The sequence below is a fragment of the Amblyraja radiata genome, chromosome 39 (genome assembly GCF_010909765.2).
Source record: "Amblyraja radiata isolate CabotCenter1 chromosome 39, sAmbRad1.1.pri, whole genome shotgun sequence".
Classification (NCBI taxonomy): Eukaryota; Metazoa; Chordata; class Chondrichthyes; order Rajiformes; family Rajidae; genus Amblyraja; species Amblyraja radiata.
In genome coordinates, this window is record NC_045994.1 from 8,354,202 (window position 1) to 8,380,980 (window position 26,779).

General features: G+C 43.5%; 1 protein-coding gene across 2 annotated transcripts in view; it reads right to left on the reverse strand.

Moving 5' to 3' along the window:
• Positions 1-4,428: 4,428 nt before the first annotated feature.
• Positions 4,429-26,779, reverse strand: part of rhobtb2 (Rho related BTB domain containing 2) — a 52,362-nt gene continuing 30,011 nt past the window's right edge. For both annotated transcript variants that reach the window (XM_033013737.1, XM_033013736.1), the window contains exons 6-10: positions 19,010-19,128; positions 12,886-13,036; positions 7,097-7,185; positions 6,650-6,755; positions 4,429-5,157 (exon numbers count right to left, since the gene is read on the reverse strand). In XM_033013737.1, coding sequence (XP_032869628.1) covers positions 4,964-5,157; positions 6,650-6,755; positions 7,097-7,185; positions 12,886-13,036; positions 19,010-19,128 — 659 coding nt within the window. In that variant the 3' untranslated portion in view covers positions 4,429-4,963. The remainder of the gene's footprint in view (positions 5,158-6,649; positions 6,756-7,096; positions 7,186-12,885; positions 13,037-19,009; positions 19,129-26,779) is intronic.

The window sequence follows — 26,779 nt, forward strand, 5'->3', positions numbered from 1 at the left end:
TATCTTCGGTTTAAACCAGCATCTGCAGTTCCTTTCTACAACAGTATATCACCGTGCCCAGCGACGCGGTGAAGAACGTGCCAACCTTTTCAAGTTGCTTTATGGTTGTGTAGAAACACTAACAAGTGGGAAAGTAACTGTTCCAGTAGTTTTGAGAACCAAAACTAGACACGTCGAGAGGAAATGTTTAACCTTCTCATAAGGTGGAAAAGTACGAGATGAACTAATTCCCCAGCAACGTTAATAGTGTAAAATATAAATTGGTGTAAAACTCGTGATGTACCTGATTCAGACAACGCATGGGTTAGAATAAAATTGTCCCCATTTTGCTTGTATTTACAATGCCGCCTTGTATAGTAAGCTGCATTTTATCTGTCATCTCTCTCTCTCTCTCTCTCACATACATATATATATATATACACACATACATATCTCATATATATATATATATATATACACACGCACATATACACGCACATATACATATATACATACATATATACATATATACACACATATATACATACATATATATATATACACACACATACATATATATATATATATACACACATGCATATATATATACACATACACACACACACACACACATATATATATAGATGTATACACATATATACATATACTTACACAGACACACACATACACACCCACCCACCCACACATATATATATATATATGATGACAGAGAAAAAATGCAGCTTGCTCATTATGCCACACACACACACGCGCACGCACGCGCGCACACACACACGAGAGATGACAGAGATAAAATGCAGCTTACTCATTATGCTAGCATATATATATATATATGAGAGATGACAGAGATAATATATATATAATATTTTAAAATGTTATATAAAATCTGTCATATTGCATCTTTTGAAATTGGTTAAAAGAATTCAAAAGAGATGTTTAGTGGCAGTAATTGTAAATCACAAAGGTTTTATCTCATGCAAAGGTATTTTGAAAATTCAGTCATGGACATGCATAGAACGTTATCTGTGCTTTGCCAACGCACTCGGCTGCAAGTCAAGATTATGCTTCCAGGGAGTTAAGCGGAAAATTATGATGAGCAGACAGCACCCTGACAACCTGTTGGAAGCAAACCACACTCCAGAAGGCATGCACAATGTGAATATACTTCAACACAACAACCCCAAACATATGCACCAGTGGGTCAGAAAGAGATCCCGTTTGTCTGGGTACAGTTATGCACCACAGGTATGACTGTAGCCTCCATTGGCATTAGTTAATATTGTCCACAACCTTCCGTGTACCCTGTCTCCCATTATCATTCATTCCACTTTTGTCGTCTCTACACTGCTTGTTTGCTTTTTGATGGCCTCCTGCCTTTTCCTTTTGTTGCCTGATCTATCCCTGTCTCCCACCAGTTTCAACATCCCCAAGCTGGGGGGGCATGCAAGCTTTTAAGGCTACAAGCTGTCGCACTTCATGAGCATTGTATATTTCTCCTTTTGTTCCCACCATCCAGTTAACTCTATAAATGAAATGACATGTCTTGAAGATTTTACTGTACAGATGGAAGTCATTTTCAACATTTTGCTCCAAAGAGCTCCAAGCCCTCTACTCTATTCTCAACACCTTTGATTGGCGGATACAGCATGGGAACAGGCCCTTTAGTCCACTCCGACCATCGATCACCCATACACGTTAGTTTTATGTTATCCCACGTTCGCATCCACTCCCTACACACAATTAATCTACAACCCATGCATCTTTGGGATGTGGGAAGAGAGAAGCCTACGCAGTCACTGGGAGAACGTGCAAACTCCACTGAGACAGTACCCGAGGTCAGGATTGAACCTTGGGTCTCTGGCGCTGTGAGGCAGCAACTCTACCAGCTGCACCACTGTGCCGCCCTACTGCATTCTTTCATTTTCATTTTCTTACCATTCACCATTTTAAAGTTCAACAAAATCCAATAGCCCTTCAAGTCAATTAATTCCAAATCATGCAAGAAAAGATTCTCCTCATTTCCCCGCTGGTTCTGCTTAAAATGAACTCAAGTCGGGTTAATGTGTTAATATTAGATTTGATTAAGTGGTTTCCACCTGCCTTTTCTATACTCAGGTAACATTCTTCTCCTTTATTTTTCATTGATTATTCCATAGTCTCAATGTATTAAAAAAAAACAGTACTGCAAGATAGGGATGTTCATATGTTATAGGAGCAGAATTAGGCTGATCTATCTTTTCCTCTCAACCCCATTTTCCTGCCTTATCCCCATAACCCCTGTCACCTATACTAGTAAAGAATCAGTCAATCTCCGCCTCAGAAATATCCATTGACTAGGCCTCCACAGCCGTCTGTGGCAATGAATTCCACAATGATCAGTACACACAGGAAGATACCAAATCCTAGACCTGGTGAGTAGTTTCAGTATACTGCTTCTAATTGAAATTGGCTGTTGAGTTCCCCTTTCAATCACAGTTCTGATTGGGAAAGAGTCAACATTTCAGGCCGATTAATTTTCAGCAGAGCCTTGTTTGAAGTTTGATGGACCAATGCACAACTAATGATCCACCTTCACAACGAACAACTTTTCTTAACTATCTTAACAAAGGACAACTTTTCACCACAAATTGGCACATTCTACCACATGGTTTACAAGGAAGAGACTAGCTTTAACCACATTAATGCAAGAATTCCAGTCTATTTATACAAGAAGGTCCACGGTCAAGAGAGAAAACCTATCAATGACAACATCTAAAAATCTTCACAATTTGACTCACCCTTCACTGTCCATTACATAGAGTAAGACAAAATCCTATTTCCTTAACGCAATTTCTTATTAAATTCTCAACAAGCAGTGAAATAATGTAAACATTTGATCCTTTCAGAAGGACACAGAGCTTAAGGATAGGTTCGTACAACAGGCCTCACAATGTAGAAACTCTGGAGTAACGACATGAAATTTTCACCACTCAAGAAGAACCGCTGTCAGTAAAATGACAACAACTCAACATTGGGTTGGCTGAAGACCCAGGAAGTGGCTTCACTAAGTTCAGAAGAACAGAAATATTTCAACAAAACTTTGTAACAATCACTTTAACTTGCTTTGACAATTGTTAGATGGAAGTGAAGACTATCTATTTTGAGACTTTTTTTTTTTTTTTTAAACAGAGGTCCCACCTTGTTGCTGAATGACCAAACTGATTGTTACATTTGCCTTATTTTGAATCAATCCATTAAACGCACTCTGTTCTTGTTATTTTGGTGCACAATATCTCAGATAATGTGGGTGCTGCCTTAAGCCCAAAGTGCCCACAGATTATGTGCCATGCAAGCACATGATCCCCAAGTAAGGCATAGCAGTCAATTAATGGCACATGGGAGCAATATGCTGGATCATATGCGGTCTTCAAATGATCGTTCGTAGATTGAAAACATATGTGCATATAATATTCTGTCTAATCACTGAAATGATAGATGAGGTGAGCTTTCCCATCAGAAGCTAAAGGAATGAAGATGGGACGAATTTAGTTTAGAGATACAACATGGAAACAGGCCCTTCAGCCCACCGAGACCATGCCAACTGAAGGTCATAATCTTTTTTTCTGATTCCTTTCATGTTTGGTTTCCCTATTAACTTTAGAAAAGGAGAATGTCCCTGAAACAAGCTGGCACTCGTACACCAACACTGTACGCATGTGAATGCACAGCAGTTGTGCCCGTTTGCGATGATCCTGGATCAGTTTCCCTACGGTTGGCCTGTTGACTTAGTGCAGTTCAGTCAAAACGCAGTAGAAAATCTGTGATTTTCGTTTTAGTAAAATATCACATTTTGAAAATGATCGCATGCAGAAAAAAAAAGCGTTTCTCCCCGCTAGAATTGTAAATCTCCAGGGTGTTGCGAGGAAAAAAATCGTCTACATGTTTGGTTACAGTCCCATATCACCTCATATTGCAAGCATAGTGAGACACAGCGTCACACATGCACTGCCTTGCAACTCCTGCGACCCACAAGTAAAGTAGAAAAGGGACGCAATCGTTCCCGATTCAGATCTAGTTGCTCATAAATTCTGTTTATTTTTTACGTAATCTTGAATACAAAAGGTGTACGTACATCTTGTACATATGCTTAGTGTGCAAATGTGGAAACAACAAATTCAGGGATTGCTTTGCAATTCAACTGTTCATCCTCAAGTGAAAAGAAATAAGCTTATTCCTCAGTTTCCACGAATTATGAACCCTGATTTATTCTTTGCTTAAGAGTAGGTGTCATGTGTGAATATGAATTCAGCAGAGCATCCAGATTTGTACCCAAATATGATTCCCGGAATATATATCAATTTGTAGTCAATCTGGCTCAGCCAGAGCAAGGTCCATGCAAGGAGGAGTATCATGCTTTCTAGAACTGAACCATTGTGCTACACAACCAACTCATGTCAACAACAAGGTTTAATAAAGTCACCAGTTACTGCTTTGCAGTCTAATATCTCTCACCTATTTGCCACGGTCTGATTTGATTTACAAAGCAGAAACAAAATCTCTGTGTCACCTAATCTGTCCGGCCAGTATATTGCGCCTTGGTGCATGTGCTTGCGTGCGTGTGTGTGTGTGTGTGTGTGTGCGCGTGTGAGGTTGCCTGTGTGCACATGCGTGTGTGTGCATGCACGTGCGCATCTGTGTGTGTGTTGGCGAGTCTGTGTGTGCATGCGTGCGTGCACGTGTGCGTGTCTGTCTGTATGTGCACGTCTGTGTCTGTGTGTGCGCGTGCAAGAAACAGGCAGAGGGAGTAATTTAGCACTGACTGTCAGGAAATAAAAACTCACGTTGATTGCCTTGAACTAGCCAGACTATGGAGGTCTGGTTGCTGGTCATTAAACCCTAATAAGTGTCTGGCTGACTTGGAAGAAGGCCTTCAAACTGCTGGATGCTGGATTTTCACTGCGAGTTCTTTGATCCACGCACGTCTTCAGATGACAGTGGAGGAGGATGAAGCTGTAGAAGACGAGCTCGTATTCCAGAAGAACCACTTGTGCTTCAGCTGACGTTTCTGGCACAAGTAGTCCTCCTTGTCACGCTCTCTCCGCGCTCGCTGGTAATGGTCATCTTCTTTGAGAAACCAGACAGGAGGCCAACGGTGTTTTTCAAAATAGTCCTGGTTTTCTGAAAGTACATGTCAGTAAAACTGTTAGTAAAATGTTGGGCACACTCTCTCTCTCTCTCTCTGTGTCTCTTGCACATGCACACGCACACACACATGTGCACAGACAGAGAGCCAGGGAAGAGGGAGACGGGAGATATGGAAAGGAAAGGTTTGTCTTGTCAAGTAGTGTGGACTGTCTCCATTTCAAACCAATTACAAACAGAAGGATAAAACTTCATTTATACAGCACATGTCACAATCTGAGGATACTCCACACACCTTAAACCAATGACATACTTTTGAAGAGTACTATTGTGTAAGGTTTTCATTTTGCAGATACAGCGAGGAAACAGGCCCTTCGGCCCACTGAGTCCATGCCAGCCACCGATCACCCCCATATGCTAGCACTATCCTACACACTAGGGACATATTACAGAAGCCAATTAACCTACTAACCTGCACATCTTTGGAATGTGGGAGGAAACCAGAGCACCTGGAAAAAACCCACGTGGTCACAGGGAGAACGTGCAAACTCCGTACAGATGACACCCGCAGTCAGGATGAAACACAGTCTCTCTGTCGTTGTAAAACATTAACTCCACTGCTACGCCACTGTGCCACCCTAATATAATAAGTAGGGCTATACATTTGTTTATAGTAAGCTATCTCACAGTAACATTGAAAAAGTGTAGACAGGAATGCCTAATGCCCTGTTCACCATTGCCAGTGACTCCATCAAGTTAACTTCAGCAATGCACACCGCAAATACCATCAGCATGTATACCCGGGTGATAATGCTCTTATGGGCCTGTTCCACTGTACGAGGTAATTCAAGAGTTCTCCCGAGTTTGGATGATCAGCCTGGTGGTGCTGGCTCAAAGGGCCAAATGGCCTATTTCAGCGCCTATTTTCCATGTATCTGTGTTTCTATGTTTCTCTAAACTGAACTAAACTACAATTGTCCTGTTCAGAAACAAACTAGATCGACTACTTATCTAAACATCGCTGTGTTTCCTGTGGTTGAATGGGAAGGTGCATGGGAATAAAAAGGGGGTGTTGGTGGAGGTCATAGAATGTGTGACGGAATTACGGAGGGAACTGTTTCTACGGAGCATTGAGAAGGTGGAGGTGGAAATCCTCCACTCCATTCTGCTGCTTTGAAAACTGGGAATCTGTAGCAGGGAATGAGGACAAAAAACCTTCTGTAGAGAGAAATATATTATCACTGCTACCACCAACCCGATCATGCCATGATATGTTCAAGCCTCCTCTGCTGTATATAACCAAATCATAAATTGTCATTAACATTGTTGTATTAAATTATTATAATTATTATTTATAGATGAATAAATTATTAACAATGATGCCACTATTTATGTTCATGGTAAATGAAGGGCTCGGAGGGGCTGAGTCGAGAGACAGGTTGAAATTCTGTGCTAGGCTTGAATTCCCCTTGAGTACAGTCAATGGAACAATGTTATTGCCGAATGAGGAAAGGTATCAGGATCCTACCAGGAGACTTTGCTTTCATTTCCCTGGGAAACTTGCGACAGACATTGTTGTAGTTTGTGCAGATGTGATGCAGGCACCATTCAGACAGCTGATGGGCACAATGGAACTACACAAAAAAAAACAAGAGAAATACCAGTCAATTCATTAAATCCAACGTTTGGTCAATCGCAGAGCATAGAGTCATAAAACGTACAAATAGGCCCTTCAGCCCAACTTTTCCATACCTCACAACATGCCCCATCTACACTTGTCCCACATGCCAAGGGTTTCGGCCCGAAACTTTACCTATTTCCTTCGCTCCATAGATGCTGCTGCACCCGCTGAGTTTCTCCAGCATTTTTGTGTACCTTCGATAAACTCTCTTGAACTTGAACATGCCACGAGGAGCATTTAAACTTGTTTTGAGTAACCAAAGTCCCAATTATTTTAGATCGTAACAGCTTTTACCTGCGCAATGTCCAAGAACAGTAAAACGTCTCCGTCCATGTCCACACCCTGTTGTGTTGCTTCAATCAACCCACAAACAGTGTACTGCTCTGCAACAGAGGAATTGAATTGTTTAATTAGTCCCTGAGACATTGGCTTCCAATAGCTGACTCTAATCAATGGTACTTTATTTTACTTTAATGGTTATGTAGGGACAGTGGAATTCCTTTTTTTTGCATTGCCCCTGTCCCACTTAGGAAACCTGAACGGAAACCTCTGGAGACTTTGCGCCCCACCCAAGGTTTCCGTGCGGTTCCCGGAGGTTGCAGGTGGTTGCAGGCAGTGGAAGCAGGTAGGGAGACTGACAAAAACCTCTGGGAACCGCACGGAAACCTTGGGTGGGGGCGCAAAGTCTCCAGAGGTTTCCGTTCAGGTTTCCTAAGTGGGACAGGGGCATTAGCCGTAAAACTATGACTACATGTAAAAACAACAATCTTAGATTAAGTACAAGTTTAAGTATAGGAGTGATCCACTGAGACACTGTGCAAGATTCACCAGATTTTGGCACCATTTTCAAATCCAAGTTTGACGAAAGTTTGTTATCAGTGAACAACTTGCAAGCAGGCACAGTCTCCAAAAGTCACACAAAAGTCCACCGCGCTTCACGGAACAAGGATGAAATGAAGAAATTGAATGTTGATACAAAGAAGCAGAGGTTAAGATTAATTTTTGGTGAGAGGGAAAGTTTAACGGAGAGGTGCGGAGCGAGTTTTATTTTTCACACAGAGAGTGGTGGGGGTTTGGAACACATTGCCAAGAGGTGGAGGAGGAGGAGGCAGAAGATACAATAGTGGCGTTTAAGAGGCTTATAGATCGGCACATGGCAGTGCTAGGAATAGAGAGAGATGCATCATGTACGGGCAGATGAGATCAGTTGAACTACAAGTGACCATTACGTTCGGCGTAAACATTATGGGCCGAAGGGCCCGTTCCCGTGCTGTTCTGTCTACGTTCCACGTGTATAGCTATTGTGAGCTGGTGGAGGAAGTAATAAATGTTTAGTGCCAAATAAGTGAGCTCTTTGGCATGATATCAAACTCAGGGTGCTGTTTGAGCTGAGGATTTGTCCTGTCCTTTGTGACCAGGGCACAGTTAAATAATGTTCTACATGGCTGTGTAGATGCCCGTTTTGTGGATGAACTGGAACAGTTTGGCTAGAATCTATTCTAACATGCAGAACTTCAGTACTATAGCTGGATGTGGTACCATAGCTTTTCGCTGTAATCAACTGTGTTCCTAAGAAACCTTGTGCTGTAGACAACCATGTTATAAAGACGGTGGTTTGAATGGGGGAGGGGTGGGGGGGGTTAAGGCTGGAGAGTTTCAGACACAAAAATAATGTTATTCTTCTGTACAATTTTCAAAAGGATCTTTTCAATAGCAATGAATTTGTTTTTGTTACTGCAAGGTAATAATACTAAAGGCTGCATGTTACACTGTTGTATAGACTATCATTGCTCAAGGGTCAATAGAAGCGATTGCTTGTTGATTTCAATGGTCACTTGTAGTTGAAGTTGCATCTGTGTCCTTAAGAGACAATGGCGACTGATTACTGCAGGGAGGTTACATGGAAACAGTTTTTTTGTCCCCTGCACTGTTTAAAGCCAAGACAGCTTTTTTTCCCTGCCTGTCAAATTCCAAAGTAACTTTGAACTGTTTCTCTAGTTACTGATCAATATCGGGTTACAACCAATTTGGCTGGTGTAATGCAACTAATGTTCCATAATTCATCACATGCTTGATATCTAATCCATGCTATGGAACTGCACATTATAGCAGAACTATCTGAATGTTCTCAGCATACAACTGAAACATGAAAAGTAAATCTTAGTGGCAGCTTTTGCCCAAAATGGCAGTTTACATGAGGCCTTGTGCGAATGCATTCATGGTCAGACACTGCGAACAACATTATTATTTTTTGGGAAGCTTTCCTTCTGTGCTTGTGACAGGCTTTTGGTTTCAGTTCAGCACAGAAGGAGACTTTGATCATTGTGCCTGCACTGGTTTGAAAAATAAATCTCCAATTAGCAGCACCTTAGGCTCGTTCCCCAGACCCCAGCAATACTTCTCTTTCATGTAGATACTCAATTCTCTTTTGAACCGTGCAATTGAATCTGTGTTCCGAATGATTCAGACAATGCATAACAAATTGAAACTACTCTTTGCATATACCAGCTTCCTAAATTCCCTTTTGGATAATTTGCCAGTGACTATAATTCCTGGTCCTCTGGTTACTGATATTCCTACCATGTTGGATTATTTCTTTCTTTCGCTAGTGTGTGCGCATTGCTTTACTTACCTTTGTGTTATCTGTAATGATTGTTAGCTGGGGCAATCTCATGTCAACCTTACTGGCTCATGAAAGCAGGCCTCAGTAGCAATGAGAGCTGTGTGACTGAGCAGGCAGATGCTGGCTGTAGCAGCAGGTGTCTGGGTGTGTGCCAAAGTATTCAGTTATGCAGTGAAATTGAGTTTATCAGCTCCTTCGGGGCGAACATTCATATCCTTCACAAACAGGTTTTTGGAAAGGATATAAGGATTTTAGGGATTCATATTTTCATTCACTGTTTCAGCGGAGAATCGATCTGAACTGTTACACGTTGAACATGGCAGGGGAGGGAAGGGGGAGGGAAGGGTGTTGAAAGATCCTATAAATACCACTTACACAATAAATCCATTGTTGCATTATTGCAGAACATGTGATTCAATGGGTCTGAATATCAAGGGTTGAAATGCTGTGTGTTTAGGATGCACTGATGTGTGAGAAATGAACATAGCACAGGAACAGGCCCTTCGACCCATCATGTTCGTGCCGACCATGATGCCAATTTAAACTAATCTCCTCAGCCTGAACATGATCCAGAGCCCTCCATTCCCTGCATGTCCATGCCTCTCTCAAAGCATCCGAAACAACATTCGCTTTAGAAAAAAACCCATATTCATTTACTTTCTCAGAATTAACTTAGGAACGTGAAATTTTCAAGCTGTGAGCTTAATTAAATTATTCATTTATTTTATTGATTAATTATTTTTATATACATAAATATAAATTTATGTCTACAAATTTATAATTTGTATTTATTATTTTTTATTATATTATTTATTATATATGTGGTGCCTACTCCTGCGCCTATTGTCTATTGTTTATTGATCCATCATGGACAAAGCCATGGAAAGTAGTGAGTTCAGGGAAGAGAACTGTGATATTCTGAACTAAATACAAAGTGCTGGAGCAACTTGAATAGTGAAAGGCTTGGATACAATGGATGTGGAGAGGATGTTTCCACTAGTGGGAGATTCTAGGACCAGAGGTCATAGCCTCAGGATTAAAGGATGTTCCTTTAGGAAGTAGATGAGGAGGAATTTCTTTAGTCAGAGGGTGGTGAATCTGTGGAATTCATTGCCACAGAAGGCTGTGGAGACCAAGTCAATGAGATTGTTGATTAGCAGGGGCGTCAGGGGATATGAGGAGAAGACAGGAGAATGGGGTTAGGAGGGAGATAGATCAGCCATGATTGAATGGCGGAGTAGACCTGATGGACCAAATGGTCTAATTCTGCTCCTAGCACTTATGACCTTATGAACTCAAAGTGTCAGGCAGCATCTGAGGAGGGAAATGACAGACTGTGTTTCGGGTCCTGATTGTAAACGTTGTGTGTCTATTTCCCACTACAGATGCTGCCTGACCCGCTGAGTTCCGCGAACACTTTTGTTTTCTGTTCAAGATTCCAACATCTGTAGTGTGTTGTGTCTCCAGTGGTATTCTGAACTATACTGTACAACTGGAACACAGTGTCCCAACTCCTAAAATCAATGGCTTGGCCAATGAAGACAAACATGCCTTCCATCTTCTTCACCGCCCCATTTGTTTGTGTTTTTATGTGTACTCCAGGAACTCGCTGTTCAACAACACTCCCCAGAGCCCTGCTATTCACTGTGTGTTCTGGCTTGATTTAATTTTCCAAAATGCATTTGGCTGAGTGAACTTCCATCAACCATCCCTGTGCCCATTTTCTCAATCGATCTCTACTTTACCTTCGACTTTACTTTAGAGATACAGCGTGGAATCAGGCCCTTTGGCGCCCAGAGTCTGCGTGGACCAGAGATCACGCCCCCCCCACCCCGACAATTTATAATTTTTATCGAAACCAATTAACCTACAAGCCTGAAGAAGGGTTTCGACCTGAAACGTTGCCTATTTCCTTCGCTCCATAGATGCTGCCTCACCTGCTGAGTTTCTCCAGCACTTTTGTCTACCTTCGATTTCCAGCATCTGCAGTTCCTTCTTAAACCTACAAGCCTGTACATCTTTGGAGTGCGGGAGAAAATTAGTTCATCCTCAAACAGCATAAAGACTGGGAGTCTGAAGGGTCCGACCCAAACGTCACCCATTCCTTCACTCCAGAGATGCTGCCTGTCCCGCTGAGTTACTCCAACATTATGAGTCTCTCTTCAGTATAAAGATTGGTCATGCTATGATCATTAATTCCGGGGAGATAATTTTCAGAAAAACATTAATTAATCCTGCCTCGGTAAATACAGCCAGGCCTGACATAGTTGTACTCCAATTGCTCAATGTTTTGCTCGATTGCAAATGCTCTATGAACTTGCCCTCAAGGCTATCTGGTTCTGCCAACTGTTTCCGCACTGTATCAAGACTGCATGATGATTGAAGACACAAGGAGTTGGGAAATTTCAGCAAAACACACAAGTGCTGGAGTAAGTCAGCGGGTCAGGCAGCATCTGTGAAGGGAATGGACAAGCGACATTTGGGCCGGGACCCGTAACGTCGTCAGTCAATTCCCTTCCTGATCTGCTGAGTTCCTCCAGCACTTGGAGTTTTGCATGATGATTAAAGTTGCCCGTGGTTATTGCAGCTCCTTTCTTACAAACTCTTTCTATTTCTTTAAATTCAGGGGCTTACATATTACTCTGACAAACTCTGGTTGCGCAGCGGTAGAGTTGCTGCCTTACAGCGCCAGAGACCTGGGTTTGATCCTAACTATGTGTTCTTGTCTGTACGGAGTTTGTACATTCTTCCCATGACCACGTAAGTTTGTCGGCTAATTTAGCTTATAGATTGTTCCTGGTGTGTAGGATAGTGTTAGTATGCGGGGATCACTGGTCGGCATGGGCTCGGTGGGCCGGGGGGGCCTGTATCCGCGCTGGATCTCAACTAAACTAAACTGGACGTTAACATTATACCCTTCTTATTCTTTGAAGAAGAGACAAAGTACAATTAGTGACTGTAGACAAAAGTGCTGGAGAAACTCAGCGGGTGCAGCAGCATCTATGGAGCGAAGGAAATAAACAACGTTTCGGGCCGAAACACGAAACGTTGCCTAATTCCTTCGCTCCATAGATGCTGCTGCACCCGCTGAGTTTCTCCAGCACTTTTGTCTACCTTCAATTTTCCAGCATCTGCAGTTCCTTTGGCTTGAGGAGCAAATGGACTGAATTCCCCCCGTCTTAATCAAAAAATGTCTTCTATGCTTGCCAGGGACGTTGAAGGAATCTTATTATAGAGTCTCATCTAAAGTCACGTCTTTGGGATGTTGGAGGAAACTGGAGCACCCGGAGGAAACCCACGCAGTCACAGTGAGAACGTGCAAACTCCACACAGATAGCATGGGTCTCTGGCTCTACCAGCTGCACCACTGTGCCGCCCACATTTCCGGCCCATGTAACTTCATGACTACATATCTGTTGTTCCAATGCAAGGTGAAGAGTGCAGAGATCAAGACTTTTACCCGTTAATGCTACCAGGTGAGGTAGACAGAGGCGGTTTGCCAACACAATGAGTTCCATGGCATCCAGGTCCGGGCTAGAGCAGAACTGTCCCGTGTACAGATATTCCAAAACTGCCCGCATACAACTCTTGCTTGTGTTTGGGAAGTACACCTGTCAAAGAGTGTAAAATAAACACACTTCAGTATCATTCTTGTAGTCCAGCTACAATAAACACTAGTACCTCAATAATCTTCAGGCTCCACAGCAGATCTGATTTACCTCTTGTCATATTCAAAATCATAAATCCCACTAGTCGTAGAGTCACAGAGTTATAACATATAGCATGGCAACAGGCCCTTCGGCCCACAAAGGCTGCAATGGTTAAACATACTAACCCTACAATACAATAGTGATTACATTTCAAAAGTTCTTCATTGGTTGTTAAGCTGGGCGGCACGGTGGTGCAGCGGGTAGAGCTGCTGCCTCATAAGTTAAGAGACCCGGGTTCGATCCCGACCTCGGTTACTGACTGTACGGAGTTTGTACGTTCTCCCTGTGACCGCGTGGGTTACCTCCGGCAGCTCTGGTTTCCTCCCACATCCCAAAGACGTGTGGGCCTGTAAGTTAATTGATCTCTGTAAATTGCCCTCCATGTGTTGGGAGTGGAAAAGTGGGATAACATAGGATAATATGGACAGGTGATCAATGGTTGGTGTGGACTCGGTGGGCTGAAGGGTCCGTTTCCGTGCTGTATTAATAACCTAAACCAAACTTCAGGCAACCTGAGGTCCAGAATGAGAGGGCATAAGTGCCCTGATGACCAAGTAAAGCCCATGGTGACTAGTTTTCATAAATGCCACCATCGATCACCCTTTCACACTATTTCTACTTTATCCCACTTATGCATCCCCACACACTAATAACAACTTACAGAGGCCCATTAATCTACAAACCCATACGTCTTTGGAATGTGGGTGGAAACCAGACCAACTGCATGTGGTCACAGGGAGAAGAACATGCAAACTCCACACAGATAGCATCCGAGGTTGGGATCGAACCTGGGTCTCTGGTGTGGTGAGGCATCAGCTCTACCAGCTGCACCACTATGGTTGGAACCCTTCCCATGAGAGCTGGTCTGAAATGTTAGCTGTTTGTCTCGCTCCACAGATGATGCCTGCATCAGCCATGCCTTGATGCCTGTGCGATGGTCTTCGAATGAGAAGATTACAGCTTCTAGCTTCACTCAAACGGCCTCCGCAGGGAGCGCTGCGGCTGCCCATGTTTGCTGTGTTGTGTTTGCAGATTTCCCAACATCTGTTTTCCTTCTGTGTTATCGAATAATACGGAGGCCAAACACTTCAACTGATGAAGGAGGACTATGAGGGTGACATGCCAAGCGATTATCGCTGGCTCAGTGAGGCAGGAGCCTTATGATAAATCAATGTGTCCAAGCGAAGCTGACAAGCTTGCTAATGACTGCCTGGTGCAGCAGATTTTGAAAAGCCAATGCCTCCCACACTTGCTGAAGTGACACAGTCAGTGTATAAAATTAGAATTAATATATAATGCAGGAATTTAGGGGAAAAAATTTGTGATGTTGCCGAATTGCATGAATTTTAAAGTGTTGCAGTCATGTTCCAGTGTTATCCAAAGTCCACAGCCAACACGTTGCCTATTTCCATCGCTCCATAGATGCTGCTGCACCCGCTGAGTTTCTCCAGCTTTTTTGTGTACCTTCGATTTCCAGCATCTGCAGTTCCTTCTTAAACACTTGTAAAATCTCACCCAGCTCAACATTGGACATATAAATACCTGTTGCATTATAGTTGCTACCGGGATTGCCTGTCTACATTGGACACTGACCCTTTTAGGTAAAACACAGATAAAGGCCTTTTATCACAGAAAGCGCCTTCCTCATTCTGGAACACCAGCTTCCTTGCCACGTGGATGCCATCAATCTGACGGCAAGTGTATTTATGTTGAAGTTATGATTGCATCAGCATTGAAACGTAACCAGGTGATAATAGGCAGGGAGAGAGCGATTGGGAGAGTTGGGGCAGGCTTGGACTTTATTCCTCCCAGCGCAGGGTGATGAGGGGTGATGAGGGGAATAGATCGGGTGAATGCACAGTGTCTTTTGCCCAAAGGGAATCAAGAACCAGAAGACATAGCTTTAAGGTGTGAGGGGAAAGATTTAATAGGAACCTGACGGGCAACTTTGTCACACAGGTGGTGATAGGTATATGGCATGACCAGGGGCCACAGTCTTAGAATAAAGGGGAGGGCATTTAAGACTGAGGTGAGAAAAAAACATTTTCACCCAGAGAGTTGTGAATTTGTGGAATTCCCTGCCACAGAGGGCAGTGGAGGCCAAATCACTGGATGGATTTAAGAGAGAGTTAGATAGAGCTCTAGAGGCTAGTGGAATCAAGGGATATGGGGAGAAGGCAGGCACGGGTTATTGATTGGGGACGATCAGCCATGATCCCAATGAATGGCGGTGCCGGCTCGAAGGGCCAAATGGCCTCCTCCTGCACCTATTTTCTATGTTTCTAAGAGATAGAAAAACATAGAAAATAGGTGCAGAAGGAGGCCATTTGGCCCTTCGAGCCAGCACCACCATTCATTGTGATCATGGCTGATCGTCTCCAATCAAGTTCAGGCAGGTACTAAAACAAAATTTTAAAAGACATTCGGACAGGTACATGGATGGGACAAGTTTAGAGGGATATGGACCAAACACGGGCAGGTGGGACTAGCATAAATGGGGCATCTTGGTCAGTATGGGCTTGTTTCCGTGCTGTATGACTCTATGGTGCTCGGTGCAAACTGAGTGGGAATGGGATGGAAAATTGAATGCAGGCAATCTCAGACTGCCCGTGTCCTTGCAGGCATCCTCTCCGCAAAGTAGCAGCAGCCAGAGAGCCTGTACCTGTGCTGTACTTATTAATGCTCTATGGTCAGTGTGTCATAAAGGCAAGACTCTAAGAGAAGCATTTACACACCCACCCAGGGCTTATCAATAAGCAAAATAATTTTCATTTGAGGTTCATGTTTGCAGCAAAACAAAAATCTTCTGCATATATTACATAATAGGGAATTGCTTCATCATCAGTTCTATAAATAATTGCATTATTTAGACAGCTAATGCAATGCAGCATAAAGAAACGAAGGTCAGAGTCTGGGAGCTGCAATGACCAAATTCACTCTTAATTACCACTGAACAATCAGGAACAGTGCTGCACCTTGTTCAGGGCAGTACTAAATTGGATATCATCTGTACATAACAGCTCTTGATTATTGTACAATCTCGTGCCTGACTATTAAGATAAAGCAGGAACAATGTCATTTTTTTAAACAGTGGATTGCATTGTACAGCATACAGTGAGGCCAATGTACAGATGTATCGCGCTACTGTGAAATAATAGTTGCTAATATTATCAGATAAAAGTACCTGCTTGTATTAACGCCAAACAAACAATTACTGTATCTCTTCCCTAAATTTGGAGAAACACAATCTGCCACGGCTTAATTTTAAATAGGTCTTGGCCAACATTTGCCAAACACAGGAGAAACAGATTATTTACCCATTGTAGGATACAATAAGCCATTTAGAACGGAGACGAGGAAACACTTTTTCTCACAGAGAGTGGTGAGTCTGTGGAATTCTCTGCCTCAGAGGGCGGTGGAGGCGGGTTCTCTGGATGCTTTCAAGAGAGCGCTCGATAGGGCTCTTAAAAATAGCGGAGTCAGGGGATATAGGGAGAAGGCAGGAACGGGGTACTGATTAGGAATGATCAGCCATGATCACATTGAATGGCGGTACTGGCTCAAAGGGCCGAATGACCTGCTCCTGCACCTATTGTCTATAATACGATAGACCTTTATTCATCCCAGGAGGGAAATTGGTCTGCCAACACAGAAAGACACAAAAAACTGGAGGAAGTCAGCGGGACAGGCAGCATCTCTGGAGACAAGGAATGAGTGACGTTTTAAGCCGATACTCTTCTTCAGGAAAGATGCATGAAACATGTAATTACAGATGATGAGTGGAAAATCCAGGATTGGGGATGTGCAAAGATTGGGGGGAGTGGGGGGGTGGGGAGTTGTGAGGGGGGAAGAAGAAGTCAGTCTTCCCAATGACAGAAGGGCGAGGAGTTGTACAGTTTGATAGCCACAGGGAAGATGGATCTCCTGCGGCGTTTTGTGCTGCATCTTGGTGGAACCAGTCTGTTGCTGAAGGTGCCCCTCAGGTTGACCAGTGTGTCATGGAGGGGTGAGCTGCTGTTTGGAGGACGTTACTGGAACTACATTTTTTCCCCGTTTTTTTCCTGCTTTACAGAAGTAATGCATCAAAATTAATTAATTGGTTGTTAGGGAATTTGGAATATTCCATGGCAATAACATTAAAAAAAAAAGTAATTCTCTTCTGAATGAGAAGGTTATGGATGACGCACTATTACAGTACAGTGGGAATAAGGGTTTAGCTTAGGAACACATCTTAATAATTATCTCTTAAAGATGATTATTAAGACAAATTATTATTAAAGGCAACAGACCCTTTGATCGACTGAGTCCATGCTGGCCATCAATCACCCGCTCACACTGGTTCTATGTTATCCCACATTCTCATCCACTCCCTACACACTAGGGGCAATCTACAGAGGCCATTTAACTGACAAACCTGCATGTCTTTTGGGATGTGCGAGGAAACCCGAGTACCCAGAGGAAACCCATACATTCACAGGGAGAATGTGCAAACTCCACATAGACAGCACCTATGGTTAGGATTGAACCCGGGTCCCTGGTGCTGTGAGGCAGCAGCTCGACCTCCTGTGCTGCTGTTCCACTCTGCAGGGGCATGCCTGTCCGTTGTATGTAAAATACCCTTCGTACATTACTTCACAGAAGAGCAGTCGTTTCACCAGCTCGCTGTCCAAGGAACGTTACAGAAAGAAAGATTACTTATTTATGTGTCTTTAATTTTCCTTTGTTCATTGAATGGAAAGAAACTGGGCAAATTATTCAAAGAACCATCATAGGCGTGACCACGTGAGTGACCTTCTTATATGTGGTAAGATTCTTCTCTCTGATTTGAAACATTGTGGGTGTCAATAATTATACCCTGCCTGGCCTGACTCAGAATAGTCGCTCTTCAGCGATTAAGTAATTTGCCATCTGAAATGGAAATAGAAGGCTGTAGAAAAATGAGAAAACAATCTTGAAACAGTGTTCAAACAAATTTGATCAGGATATAAATGGATATAAAATAAACAGATTCTGGGATTCTGATGGCCCGGGTTCGATCCTGACTACGGGTGCTGTCTGTACGGAGTTTGCATGCTCTCCCTGTGACTGCGTGGGTTTTGCACCAGTTGCGTTGGTTTCCTCCCACATTCCAAAGACGTGCAGGTTTGTAGGTGAATTGGCTTCTGTAAATTGCCCCAAGAATGCAGCGTGTGGAACTGGGTTAACATAGTGTACAGGTGATCAGTGGTTGGCATGGACTGGGTGGGCCCAAGTGCCTCTTTTCACACTGCAACACTAAACTAAACTAATTGGACTCACAGGTACTGTCATGGGGGTGGGTTGTACAAACTCCAGATGGATTAGTTTAGAGATACAGCATGGAAACAGGCCTTTCAGTCCACTGTGTTCACACTGACCATCAATCATCCGTTTTCACTCGTCCCATGTTGTCTCATATTAGGGGCACTAGGGGCAGCAGAGTGACGCAGTGGTAGTGTTGCTGCCTTACAGTGCCAGATACCCTGGCCGTGGGTGCTGTCTGTGTGGAGTTTGTACGTTCTCCCCATACCCATGCGGGTTTTCTCCAGGTCCTCCGATTTTTTTTCCCACATTACAAAGACGTGCGGGTTTGTAGATTAATTGGCTTCTGTAGGATAGAACTAGTGTGTACGGGCAATTGCTGGTCGGCACAGACTTGGTGGGCCGAAGGGCCTATTTCCGCATTCCAAAGACGTGTAGGTTTGTAGGTTAATTGGTTTTGGTAAAATTGTAAATTGTCCCTAGTGTGAAGAATAGTGCCAGTGTTTGGGGTGATCGCTGGTCGGAGCCGACTCGGTGGGCCGAAGGGCCTGTTTCCGTACTGTATCTCTGAAATCGAAAGTCTAAAGTCCTTACCTCTTTGGTCGAACTCTCCACAAAAGGCCCTCCAAACATTGCAGCCATCCAGTCACAGCTGGAGATGAGCAAGGGTTTATTGGCACAGATTGTTCCATCATCCAACTTAATCACCACATCTGTCACAAAAGAACAACAGCAGAAGATTCGTGATAGCATTGCCTTTTGAATTCCACATCACCTGAGTATTAACATCCCAAAATCATGAGAGGAATAGATCGGGTAGATCTCTTGCCCAGAGCAGTGTAATCAAGGACCAGAGGACATAGGTTCAAGGTGAAGGGGAAAAGATTTAGTAGGAACCTGAGGGGTAACTTTTTCACACAGGTGGGTGTATGGAACAAGCTGCCAGAGGAGGTAGTTGAGGCTGAGAATATCCCATCGTTTAAGAAACAGTTCGACAGGTACATGGATAGGACAGGTTTGGAGGGATATGGACCAAGCGCAGGCAAGTGGGACTAGTGTAGCTGGGACATGTTGGCGTGTGTGGGCAAGTTGGGCTGAAGGGCCTGTTTCCACACTGTATCACTCTATTACTCTAAGCAATGCTTGAGTGATCAAAGTTAACAGCACACACTGCAGTAAAGCTCCAGCGATTCTCTTTCAACCGTTGCTACAGTAAATAAGATGGACAGGAGGAATTCCTCATGTGGTCTCTTAAACCTGCTTTGCCACTCAGTAAGATGTTTGCTGATCTGATCTTTGGTCTCGATTAGATTTACTGCTTGGTCCCCATAGGTTTTGAATACCCAACTACCCAACCATTTATCTGAAGATCTCTGAGATCTGGTTTTGTTTAGTTTAGAGATTTTTTAGAGGAAACAGGCCCTCCAGCCCACCAAGTTCGAGTCGACCAGAGATCCCCACACTCGAACACTACCCTGCATACACGAGGGACATTTCACAATTTTCCCAAGCCAATTAACCTGCAAAACCATACATCTCTGGAGTATGGGAGGAAACCGGAGCACCCGGAGAAAACCCACGCAGGTCACGGGGAGAAGGTACAAATTGGGTACAAACGGCACCCGTAGTCAGGCCCGAACCTGGGACTCTGGCGCTGTAAGGAAACAACTCTACTGCTGCCATCCCCAAAAACAGGTGATAGTATTAATTTTGCAATCCCTTATCCCGTGGTCCCCACTAGGAGATCACTAACAGTGGTGGACACCGCCCAGTCCATCGCAGGTAATGACCTCCCCACCATCGAAGGGACCTATAGGAGGCATTGCCCCAAAAGGCAGCCAGCATCATCAAAGACCTACACCACCCTGGCCTTGCTGTCACTTCACTATAGCCATTGGGAGTAAGGTCTATAAGTCTGACAACTGCGACCTGCAGGTTTAGGAACAGCTTCTTCCCAAAAACCATCAGGCTATTGAACACTATAAACACCAACTAAACTTTGAACTATGAACTGTCTTGGTTATACTCGGGAATTCGGGACTTTCTCTTGCTTTGCGTTAATATAACTTCTTTTTTGTTGACCTTTCTTTGACCTCTGCCTCAGAGGGCGGTGGAGGCAGGTTCTCTGGATGCTTTCAAGCGAGAGCTAGATAGGGCACTTAAAAATAGCAGAGTCAGGGCAGGAACGGGGTACTGATTGGGGATGATCAGCCATGATCACATTGAATGGCGGTGCTGGCTCGAAGGGCCAAATGGCCTACTCCTGCACCTATTGTTTATTGTCTATTGTCTTTGTTGTTCATTATGGTGTTTACAGTGTACTATGTGTGCAAGCCTGTTGTGCTGTTTCAAGTAAGAATTTAATTGTTCCATTTCAGGACATATGACAATAAAACACTCTCAACATGTTGTACATTCAACGCCATGGATAGAAAAGGTTTGGAGGGATGTGGACCAAATGGACAAGTTGGATCGAAGGGCCTGTTTCCGTGCTGGATGTCTCCATGTCCAACTACTTAAGGGCAGTTGGGGATGGGCAAAAAATCCTGCCATTGAAGCCATAAATACATATCACGAAAAGTAAGCTAATACTGACACTTCTGCTTACACTGAATCGGACACATGAGATGCTTCCGCCATAAAATTCCTGTGATTTTTCGCAGTGCATATGCCCCCAATGGGAAGAAAAGTTGACACAATGGAAAATGCAAAAATAAAAATCCTAAAGACATCTTTAAAAATGACATGTGGCTCATTAAGCAAGCATAAGGCTGTCACTGAAGTCTATGGTGTGAAATGATTGGGGACATTGTGTACAAAGCAATGTAGATTGCCTTGTGCTCCGCAAAGAAAGCTGTGGTTTTCCAACAAACGCTCTGACATCCCTCTCACATCGATCATCCTCTGAATAAAATCCATTGACGGAGGTCCCTCTGTGACCTGCTTGCTTTTTCAACCGTGTATCAGTTACTTCTTTCAATGTTAACCATATCCACTCTTGTGCTCTGGTTACATCTACGTTTGTTAGGATGAGGGTGAAGCACATAACTTTGGCAAAGCACTGGTTGAATGCTATAGCTCGATCTGTTCTCTTTGAAAGTCAAAGGTGGCACAGTGGCACAGTTGGCAGAGCTGCTGCCCCACAGCTCTGGAGACCCAGGTTCAAACCTGACCTCAGGTCCATGTTGCGTTTGCACATTCTCCCTGTAACCAAGTGGCTTTCTTTAGTCTTTAGACATTGGAGATACAGTGTGGAAACAAGCCCTTCGGCCCACCAAGTCCGTGCTGACCAGCTATCACCCCATACACTAGCTATCTACACACTCGGGACAATTTACAATTTTACTGAAGCCAATTAATCTACAAACCTGTAAGTCTTTAGTGTATGGGAGGAAACCGGAGAAAACCCGGCAGTCACAGGAAGAACGTACTAACTCTGTACAGATAGCATCAGGATTGAAGCAGGGTCTCTGGAGCTGTATGGCAGCTGTATCTACCACTGCACCACTATGCTGCCCCAACGAATTGTGGGTTTGTAGGTTAATTGACCCTGGTGTGTAGGGAGTGGATGAGATAGTGGGACAACAGAGCACTAGTGTGAACGAGTGCGTGGACTCAGTGGGCCAAAGGGCCTATTTCAATGTTGTATCTCCAAACTAATGAATCACATCTTTCATAAATCTAAAGTAGACTGCTCTTTATACATCTAGTCAGCAATCATAACCATAATCTTTTAATTGTAATCTGGTTTTCATCTGTTTTAATTATTACCAATGTCAAATTGCATTTCTGCTGAGAAGATTGTATTCATCTATCTCATTTAATTTGATGCCCTTTTTAAATATAGAGAGGTTTGGGTTTTACTTTGTTGAAGTACAATTGCTTACTGCATTTGATTGCAACTGCACCCTGACAGATTTCAATCACAGGGAATCTACTGAGATATACTGCAGAATAAATTGGATAGTGCTGGAAAAGAGGCAATGGGGATTTGCGTGTGCCATTAGACTCAGCGAAAGCATCACGCAAACTTCATGGTTCGAGCTTATTAATTACTACAACATTTAGCGAACAGTAAATGCGCTGTTCTGTTCATTAGACCCTCTGCTGGGAGCCAAATTTCCAGAAGCATCAGCATCAGTTGAAACTAACCTGTACTATTTCAAACCAGCTAGCGTCTCTCGAAGGAGCAGTGCACTGTGGCTTAAGAAGTGGTAGGGGAGAATACAGAGACATCTTCAAGCACGCGCTGAACAACCTGGAGAAAGTGTTGCATAATTCAGTACTAAAAGCCGTGGTGGAAAGGAATAGAAAAAGGGAACTGCAGATGCTGGTTTACGAAGAAAGACACGAAGATATGGAGTAACTCAGCAGCATCTCTGGAGAACATGGACAGGTGACAATTCAGGTCGGAAGATGGGTCCCCATCCGAAACATCACCTATCCATGATCAGCCATGATCATATTGAATGGCGGTGCTACTCCTGCACCTATTTTCTATGTTTCTATGTTCTCCAGAGATGCTGCCTGACCCTTTGAGTTACGCTGAGCACTTTTCTTTTGGTAGAATGGGGGTGTTCCTCAAGCACAGAACATCAGCTAGCCCAATGAGCAAACGTTAAAGAGACAACAGGAATGAATAGACTGATGCATGGAGGATCTGGTCACAGCACCACAAAGAGCTGAAGAAATTCAACCCGCATCGCCAGTGATGGAGCTCCGCCCAGCTCGGCCTGTGGACTTCGGGAGCCGCGGTCTACGGTATGAAGCGGCCGATTCGGAAGCTCCAAGCCGCTGAGTCCGTTCTTCTGTTCAGACGTCGGAGTTCCATCATCCCGGCGAGAGGGCCTGAACATCGGGCGACTGCGGAGGGCTCAAAGGCCCCGACCACGGGTGAACAATGAGGAAGATGACTGAAGTTTATTGCCTTCCCTCACAGTGGGAACGTTGATTCCGCTGTGTGGGGATGTTTATGTTAAATTCTATCGTGCATTGTGTTATTTTTTATTCATATGGCTGCATGGTGACTCAAATCTCACTGTACCAATCGGTGCATGTGATAATGAATGTTATTTAAACTTGAACTTGCTACTAAAAAAAAAAAGAAAAAAAAAGTGGAATTCGCTGCCTCAGATAGCATCAGGATTGAAGCAGGATCTCTGGATACTTTCAAGAGAGAATTAGATAGGGCTCTTAAAGATAGCGGAGTCAGGGGATATGGGGAGAAGGCAGGAACGGGGTACTGATTGGGGATGATCAGCCATGATCACATTGAATGGCTCGAAGGGCCGAATGGCCTCCTCCTGCACCTATTGTCTATTGTCTGTTGTCTAAATCTGCTATTTGTTCAAATCAGCGTGTATGTTCTGTTTCCCATTGTGGAGTGTACTCCAGAGACAGACTACTATGTCCCAGTGCTTCTATGTTTAGAATACCAAGAAGGAGATAATTTTTAAGCAAATTATTTCAAATGCGTGGACAAGATTAGGAAGTTTTCCTTATTATGCCACATCTCACCAACTGCCAGCCGTAGGTCGGGGCATCAGGTAAGTCGGGACTTTTTTTCAGCCTGATGAAAAATATCCACGAGTAAAAAAATAGCCCAGAGTACCTACGGCTGGCATAACGAGCCGTTACGATATATCCACGGTCTCCTACGGACTCGTTACGAACATTCCACGAGTTTGAAAACTCGGGAGAATTTGTGAATAACTCGGGAAAGTGGGACAGGCCCTTTAAGGTGAAGGGGGAAAGATTAAATAGAGACATGAGGGGTAACATTTTCCACACAAAGGGTGGTTGGGATATGGAACAAGCTTCCAGAGGAAGTAGTTAAGACAGGTACTATATTTAAGAAACATTTAAACAGGTACATGGATAGGACAGAATTAACAGGTCAAACTGGTCCATGGATAAGACAGGTAAGGGAGGTAGGACTAGTGCAAATGGGACATGTTGGTTGGTGTGGGCAAGTTGGGCCGACGGGCCTGTTTCCAAATAGTATGACTCTATGACTCCACTCATAATCTAACATACAAATAATTTATTGCATGCCTATCTTTTTCTGTACAGAATTAAATTCACAGCGGAACACAACAGATTTCACGGAAATGCTTTCAGCCATTCCCTCAGCAGTGTCAATTCTCAAGGGAAAGAAAATGCAAACGAGCCGATTCTAGATGTATCTTCCAAATATTTCATCAAATGGAAATAGTCATGTGGAATTTATTAGCGGCCTCTTGAGACTTGTTGAGATCCGCTTACTGGAATCCTCCACTCCCCAAAGCCTGTGTAATGGTATCTATTCCACTGAACACATGGACTGTTTTCCATCCAAAAGATGAGAGGAAAGTATTCTGGCTTTAATTATATTCCCACACATTCACCATCTGCTACCTGTTTGCACATCAACAGGTTATCTGATAGCTCTGGCTAATTTGTTTGGATCAACATAGAAACATAGAAAATAAGTGCAGGAGGAGGCCATTCGATCACAAGGATGTCCTTCCTCAAATTAGGAGACCAAAACTGTACACAATACTCCAGATGTGCTCTTACCAGAGCCCTATACAACTGCAGAAGAACCTCTCTACTCCTATACTGAAATCCTCTTGTTATGAAGGCCAACATTTCATTAGTTTTCTTCACTGCCTGCTGTACTAGCACGCCAACTTTCAGTGACCGGTGTACAGGTCTCGCTGTACCTCCCACTTACCTAACCTAACCCCATTGAGATAATAATCGGATATTACCTTTTTATTTATTAATGCCTTCATTTTAATTCCTACAAAGTGTTTTCAGCTTATTGTTCACAATATCTTTTGCCACTTACAGTTGCTTTCGAAGAATAACGTGTAATTTTAGGTTGCGATGAAAGGAATGATGAACTTGGATGCCAAAGGAAACTTTGTTTCCTCTGGGTGCTCTGGTTTCTGCCCGCATTCCAAAGACATGCAGGTTTGTAGGTTGAAGTCAGACACAAAAAGCTGGAGTAACTCAGCGGGTCAGGCAGCATCTCTGGAGAAAAAGAATAGGTGATGCTTCGGGTAGAGATCCTTCTTCTGAAGCTCCGGCTCTGAACTAAACTAAACATAGAATGCCCAGAGGTCTGAAGAAGGGTTCTGAACCAAAACATCATCTAATCCTTTTCTCCATAGATGCTGCCTGACCCGTTGAGTTACTCCAGCATGTTGTGGCTATCTTCGGTGTAAACCACCGTCTGCAGTTCCTTCCTACACATAGAAAGCCCAGTTCAGAAACAGGTAATTCGGCCCATCAGTTCCATGCCAGTGATTGTGCCCTACTTGCCTCCTCCAATCTCTCACCAGATACATTCATCATATCCTTACAATCAGTCCTCCCTCAGGTGTGCATCCAGCTTAAATGCTTCAATAGTACTTATCTTCAAGAAGGTTCTGAGTACATTTGTGAATCTTTTCCTCTGCAGCATGGCATAAATTACAAGTCACCAATAACCTCAGCTTCAACATTATTTATTTGAACTGCCCCAGTGGAACCAGGTGCCACTTTCTTTCTATTCTCTGGATAATGACTTTCACTTGACGTTTTTGGCAGCCATTTTGAAATTTAGGCCACACAACAATGGGAAAAATTCAGAGATATATTCAGAACCTCCGTATCTCAAAACAAAACTAAACACTCATATGGGGATTAAGTCCGTGCTTTTGGCAAACCTACGACCTGTGGCTGATGGGGTTAAACAATGAGTACAAAACAAGACTTCAGATTCACTGCAAAGGACTGCAAAGGGCAATTTTAACATAATAATTGGAGCAATTTCTTTCCATGGCGAGAGAACAACAGGAACAGGCAATAAGGACGAGTAGTTGACGCCAGAATAGCTAACTCACTGGAGAAGCTGCTGAGGAGTGTAATGAGAACATGGTGGGTTGGTATTTTGAAAAGGTGATGGTTATAACTGTTCTCACACAACCATTACAGAGGACCCTTGCATTGGGGAAGGGGGGTGGAGGTGGAGGGCAGGGTTTGTGTTCCTTAAAAGTCTGTATCGTGATTTTCTACAATGCAAAGCTCTGTCATCTCTGCATGCATCAAGAATTGTGTGTTCCCAAAAAAATATTTTCTGTGTTAATTATTTATGTTTTTTGACATAAATCCTTTGAGGGAGTTTTTTCCCCCTGCAACTCCTGTTTATTTGGAGAGTGATTGTGGGTTCTGCAAAGACGAGTGTCTGTAATCTGAACTTCCTTGTGATGCAGGAGTCAACTGCATTGGAATCTTGTCTGACTTCACCAATGACAGCACAGGCAATATTTTCTTTGGCATATTCCATTACTAATCTCTCTGTCTTAACCACAGTACTTAATAGCGCAGTGTTTGTTG